The sequence below is a fragment of the Ruditapes philippinarum genome, unplaced genomic scaffold (assembly GCF_026571515.1).
Source record: "Ruditapes philippinarum isolate M1 unplaced genomic scaffold, ASM2657151v2 ctg4449_1_1_1_1, whole genome shotgun sequence".
Classification (NCBI taxonomy): domain Eukaryota; kingdom Metazoa; phylum Mollusca; class Bivalvia; order Venerida; family Veneridae; genus Ruditapes; species Ruditapes philippinarum.
The window spans coordinates 61,657-68,982 of NW_026853156.1; the positions used below are offsets into that span (position 1 = coordinate 61,657).

At 32.6% G+C, this 7,326-nt stretch overlaps 1 protein-coding gene across 1 annotated transcript; it reads right to left on the bottom strand.

Annotated features, from left to right (window-relative positions):
• Positions 1 to 1,751: 1,751 nt before the first annotated feature.
• Positions 1,752 to 5,715, bottom strand: LOC132735147 (uncharacterized). Its single transcript, XM_060722052.1, has 3 exons — positions 5,595 to 5,715; positions 4,368 to 4,469; positions 1,752 to 2,797 (listed from the first exon to the last, which is right to left on the bottom strand). The coding sequence occupies exons 1-3, from the start codon at positions 5,673 to 5,675 to the stop codon at positions 2,663 to 2,665; spliced, it is 318 nt and encodes a 105-aa protein (XP_060578035.1). The 5' UTR covers positions 5,676 to 5,715; the 3' UTR covers positions 1,752 to 2,662.
• Positions 5,716 to 7,326: the final 1,611 nt, after the last annotated feature.

Below are 7,326 nucleotides of genomic sequence, written 5' to 3' on the forward strand. Positions count from 1 at the left end.
CTACAGGTTGGGGTCATGATGGTGAACAAGTGTGCAAAGTTTCAGAGCCATATGTCAATGGACTTTGAAAATATTTGAACTATTACAAAAACTTTAACGTAAATTCTAAGTCGAAAAAGGGGCATAATTCTGTCAAAATGCTTGATACAGTTACCTCCTCCTGTCTACAGGTTGGGGTCATGATGGTGAACAAGTGTGCAAAGTTTCAAAGCCATATGTCTATGGACTTTGAAAATATTTGAACTATTACAAAAACTTTAACATAAGTGGTTACGCCGACGCCGACGCCGACGCTCGGGTGACTGCAATAGCTTTACTTATTCTTATCGAATAGTCGAGCTAAAAATACGGAATAGAAATAGAACAGGCTTTTGGTGGATGAGGATATGTTAATAAAGAACCTTTAGAGCCATACAAATGTTTAGAAGTTTGCTTGGATGTCAAGTTATTGGCTATCAAAGAGCGATTTTACCAATTTTGTGACTTTTCTTGTGCAGTTGTCGATAATGATCTAATAAGTTAACAAAGATTTGGCGAGTTTGAGATGCCTGTCGGATAAAGTTATCATACGAGATCAGAATAGGCTATAAAGTTTTTGTTAAATATGCATTTTCAAAGAAATTGAAGACAATTTTCTTACCACAGTATCAGTTTTCCACCTGTAAAATTGATCTTTTCATGCGTTTTCAGCCTGGGAAACATAGTGAACGATTGGACTCGGTGATTACGGAGCTGAGAGCTACATGTAGTAGCTACGGAAGATGCATTAATCCGTGGGGCTTCTTTCGAGTGTGTCCGAGTATTACGTGAAAATGTGAATCGCTGTGCGAAGCAATTATTCTACTATTTCATACCACTCATCTATATTGTTTGTTTTCTATTCCCGACGAGAACAATTAATTTGTTTATTATATATCGCATAAGATAGCATTATTGTTGACACAATCTAGTACAAAGCTGTAATATTAACTACTCTTTAACTATAGTATAAATATTCAATCTCACATTGCATCGGTACAGACACTAAATATTATAATGATTTTAAATTATAATTTTACATATTCATGTAGTATCACGCCGAAAACGATAGAATCCAAAAATATAACTCACAGTTGTTTGGGAAATAAAAATGGTAGGCATTTTTGAGGCATAATGGGCCTTTAATACTCTCTCTCTCTATTGGCTGAATATTTAGAAGAAAGTAGTCCGGCAAAACAAACACGTAAAAACTCAACGAGAGAGATGTATTCACGGGCAAAGTTGAAAAATAATCTTGTATGTATTTGACGCAAGTAGAAAAAATATCACGACAAAGGAAAAATGCCGCATTTATCTATGATTATCAATTAAAATTAAATTCATTAAAAATAATAAAATACAAATATATTCGGGTAAAGTCAGTTATTATCTTAAGATTAGAATATACATGTAACTTAAAACAGTTTACGGAGAATAGTGAGTTAAATTCATAAAGAAAATGGACGTACTCACCTGTTAAATCACTGAACTTTGTGTGGTGTGCGAGTGATATATTTCGAGAGGAATAACGACAGTGGTTAAAATGATGTGTAGTTATTTCACATGTGAAGGAAAGGGGTTCGAACACACCCTGAGATTTAAAAGTTAAACACATATTTATTACGTTTATAAAGAAAGTATTATATTACTGAGAGTATGATATAACATGTACATGATGCGATGAATAAAATGAGGCAAAGGAAAAACGGAGAGTTCAAGTAACGATAAAATACAACCATCCGACACCAAACAGGAAGGGTACTTAACAACAAAAAGTTTTTCTTTTTAATTGTAAAAGTTATGGTTTAATATCGTTTGAAAGTGTTTCACATATGTAAACATTCAATAAAATGACACGGCACCGTTTGATCCTATGGGTCAGCATAACGTAACCGACACTTGTACTGTCGCTCTTTCTCCCATCCTTCCATCTCACCTCTTTCATTTATGATACAAATAGTAGTGCATGTATATTATTAGTAAGCAGAGAAAAATAAAATAAAATCAGTAACGGACCAGCCATTTCTTACATAATTTGCTAAAAAACAAGTTTCAAACAACGTCTTGTTTTACTAAGCATATTCAATGATATAACTTCCTTTAGCATAGATTCAATATTAATTATGACTTACTAAAGCATAGCTAATATTATGACTTACTAAAGCATATCCAATATTATGACTTACTAAAGCATATCCAATATTTTGAATAATTTAAGTATAATCCTTAACATGGCTTACTGAAGCATATTTAATAATATGACTTACTTCCGCATATCAAATAATATGACTTACTTCCGCATATCAAATAATATGACTTACTTCCGCATATTAAATAATATGACTTATTTAAGCACATCAAAAAATATGACTTACTTAAGCAAACTTTACCTCTTGTATAGAAATATTTGACCTTTGACTTGTTTAAAGAATATCACTCATCAAAATTCATTTTAATTAGGCCAATTTCGAATTTCAAGTGTCAAAATAGTTCTTTGCAAAATAATGTCAAGTTGACAACAACGATTTGTATTCTGGTCACATTGAAGGTGAACTGATATCTATTACGTGTAAAACTACTATCCACTAGACTGTCGATAAATGCCGTATTTTTCTTATGAACATCGTTTATTGAAATGCAGTTATTAAAGTATTGTACAAGTTGATGCTTTGGCCGCCTTCTGCATTCTTTGGCGGACATTACGTCTGTGGTTTTCTATGACGTCCATTACTTCCTGACACTCCTCTTCCTCCGCTACATCGTACGCTGTCTTGTCATGCTGAAATACACAAAATATAAATTTGGTGGCTGAAATACACAAAATATAAATATGGTGGCTGAAATACACAAAATATAAATGTGGTGGCTGAAATACACAAATTATAAATGTGGTGGCTGAAATACACAAAATATAAATGTGGTGGCTGAAATACACAAAATATAAATATGGTGGCTGAAATACACAAAATATAAATATGGTGGCTGAAATACACAAAATATAAATGTGGTGGCTGAAATACACAAAATATAAATGTGGTGGCTGAAATACACAAAATATAAATGTGGTGGCTGAAATACACAAAATACAAATGTGGTGGCTGAAATACACAAAATATAAATATGGTGGCTGAAATACACAAAATATAAATATGGTGGCTGAAATACACAAAATATAAATGTGGTGGCTGAAATACACAAACTATAAATATGGTGGCTGGAATACACAAAGATATAAATGTGGTGGCTGAAATACACAAAATATAAATATGGTGGCTGAAATACACAAAATGTAAATGTGGTGGCTGAAATACATGAAATGTAAATATTGTGGCTGAAATACACAAAATATAAATATGGTGGCTGAAATACATGAAATATAAATGTGGGGGCTGAAATACACAAAATATAAATGTGGTGGCTGAAAATACATGAAATATAAATATAGTGGCTGAAATACATGAAATGTAAAATATTGTGGCTGAAATACACAAAATATAAATATGGTGGCTGAAATACATGAAATATAAATGTGGTGGCTGAAATACATGAAATATAAATGTGGTGGCTGAAATACATGAAATATAAATATAGTGGCTGAAATACATGAAATGTAAATATAGTGGCTGAAATACACAAAATGTAAATGTGGTGGCTGAAATACATGAAATATAAATGTGGTGGCTGAAATACATGAATTGTAAATATTGTGGCTGAAATACATGACATGTGAATATGGTGGCTGAAATACATGAAATATAAATATGGTGGCTGAAATACATGAAATGTGAATATGGTGGCTGAAATACATGAAATATAAATATGGTTGCTGAAATACTAGTACATGAAATGTAAATATGTTGGCTGAATTACATGAAATGTAAATATAGTGGCTAAAATTCATGAAATGTAAATATGGTGGCTGAAATACATGAAATGTAAATATAGTGGCTGAAATTCATGAAATGTAAATATGGTGGCTGAAATACATGAAAAGTTGTTTTGAAGTCAGTAAAGCGAGTTTTAGTCGAATGAACAACATAATCAGACATTGAATTAAAGCCATGATTCCTACATGATTTGAATATATTTTTTTAACTTAACCAAGTTGGAACCAAAAAGTTTTCGGGCCTTTCCGTCAAAAACTTCGGGTAAGGACGTGATTGTGTGTACACGGTGAGGTATTCCGAATAGTTTATTTACTGCTCCCTAGTGTCACGATTTTTACTGAGTCAAATTGTAGAGATTGAAAAGTAAAATCATTATTTTTTAATACAAGCCACATCCATGTGAAAATTCATTCGTGAGTTCGTAGTTCTACCGTATCATTATGTAATTATGCAATTACTAACCTTATTTTTAGCATTATAATCACATTTATGTGTATCTAGCAGGACCTGGGCCTCTTCGTGTTGGTTTTTTGTTGCTGTTACATGCAAAGCTGTGCTCTCGCTCTGAATAAATAGACCAAATAGGTTCGTATAATAACATTCAGGAATAATAATTATATGAAAGCACTTTATATCATTGTTCTTTATGACAAATTTATAAGCTAATAACAATCGTATTTATTTATTTATTTAAGTCTCAATAACATATATGTATATATCAATCAATATTAAATACAGGATAAAACAAATGGCATTCATAAATGAAACCAATCAAATATTTGATTTACTAGAGACTATTAAAATACTATACATTTTCACATTACAACTTAAAAACTATCACATATTTTAATGACTACTCACTTTATTTTCATATACAGAAAAAGAATTGAAATTTCATCTGAGTTTGTTCTTAATCATAACTTTGGCAAGTCAAAGATCTTGGCAAGTATGTCATATTTGAGCAAAGTTAAAATTCAAACTAATCTGCCTATCCCATAGAAAACGGCTAAAAAATTTAATCATAAACAAAATAGTTCAGAGATTACAATTTGTATTGTGCTAAACTGTATAAAGACCCGAATATTAATGTTCTATAACAACAGTGGTTGTGTAAAAATTATGACTTGGCATTGTATAACTAAAAACAAGCTCTCCTTATTTTACGGTTCTAAACTATATTAATTTCTTTACCATATATATATACACATATTCTAAATGCTATGACCTAGAAAACTCTTCTTAATGATAATCTATCGTTTTTGTTTTTCTTTTTTATAAATTAAAACTTAGAATATCGTTAAAAAACTGAATTCAATATAGTTTTTAATGCTCGACATTACATAATGGTAGCACATGTCTGATCTAATAAGACATATAGATTATTAACAAGGTTTTCTAGAGCAAGATAAAATGTTATCATAAATAAAATACCATATGAACTTTATGGTTGTCCAATGAAAGTCGACGTTTTAAAAATGTTTAGTATTCTAAAGTGATATTTTGTCCATCCAAGAGAAAATGGTGGGTGTTCAGTATATTTTAGGCAGTTTTTATATAATATCCAAAACATTTGTTGGTTACATTTTTTTTCAATCGCCATTAAATAAGTTAGAAATAATCAACTAATTTATCTCAGATTGACAGTGAAAAAGGTAAACATACTGTCACTTAAAAATCAAATATACATACGTTTACTGTTTTCTGATTAATGTCAGCCCCGGCTTCTATAAGACTTCTCAACATTCCGAGTCGTTCTTCCTCGTCTTCCATTTCACCACGGATAAGAACGTGGTGAATGGGATATAGCCCGTCCTATAAATTTCATGGAAAAATCCGAAAAAATGAACATAGACAGACAGAGGCGATTACTTTTTGTATTAATAAAATTTATGAGTTTTTTTATTGTGCCGAGGCATTCAGTTGTTTCGAGATGATTTCAGTTCAATTATGAGAAAGAACAAAATAATGAAATATAAAAAGGGATCCTATCTACGGAAGCGTCCTGGTGCCAATTCATAATGTTCTATAAAAAAATAAACTCCTACGTAGGATATAAAAAAGCCTAATTAGGAGTTTGTAACTCCTACGTAGGACTTTTAAACTCCTACGTAGGACTTTGTAAGTCCTACGTAGGACTTTATAACTCCTACGTAGGACTTTGTTACTCCTACGTAGGAGTTTATAACTCCTACGTAGGAGATAAAAAAGCCTAATTAGGAGTTTATAACTCCTACGTAGGACTTTTAAACTCCTACGTAGGACTTTATAACTCCTACGTAGGACTTTATAAGTCCTACGTAGGACTTTATAACTCCTACGTAGGAGATAAAAAAGCCTAATTAGGAGTTTATAACTCCTACGTAGGACTTTTAAACTCCTACGTAGAACTTTATAACTCCTACGTAGGACTTAATAAGTCCTACGTAGGACTTTGTAACTCCTACGTAGGACTTTATAACTCCTACGTAGGAGATAAAAAAGCCTAATTAGGAGTTTAAAACTCCTACGTAGGACTTTTAAACTCCTACGTAGGACTTTATAACTCCTACGTAGGAGATTAAAAAGCCTAATTAGGACTTGATAACTCCTACGTAGGACTTTGTAACTCCTACGTAGGACTTTTAAACTTCTACGTAGGACTTTATAACTCCTACGTAGAATACATATCAAAGAACTGAAGGCACAGAGTTCGACGGACATGTATGCTAGGGTATAACTTAAGATAGCATATTATGTAGGAAAATAAATTATATGAGCCGCGCCATGACAAAACCAACATAGTGCATTTGCGACCAGCATGGATCCAGACCCCCGCGCATCGCGCAGTCTGATCAGGATTCCATGCTGTTCGCTTACAAACCCTATTACAAGTAAGAAACTGATAGCAAATGGCATGGGATCCTGATCAGACTGCGCGGATGCGCAGGCTGGTCTGGATCCATGCTGGTCGCAAACCCACTATGTTGGTTTTGTCATGGCGCGGCTCATATGTGTCAAGTTGTAATTGTGGCAAGCCACTTTAGTAAATACCTTTAATCTGTAGCCAGAGATGATTTTGTCATTCTCTGCATATATTAAACGATGATTCTGTATTATGTACGTTTAGTTATATTTATTATACACATGTACACAAAATGTATGGGTTAAACTTTGGAGTTATAAAGTCCTACGTAGGAGTTAAAAAGTCCTACGTAGGAGTTAAAAAGTCCTACGTAGGAGTTTAAAAGTCCTACGTAGGAGTTATAAACTCCTAATTAGGCTTTTTTATCTCCTACGTAGGGGAGTTATAGTGCCTACGTAGGAGTTATAAAGTCCTACGTTGAGTTATAAAGTCCTACGTAGGACTTTGTAAGTCCTACGTAGGAGTTATAAAGTCCTACGTAGGAGTTTAAAAGTCCTACGTAGGAGTTACAAACTCAAA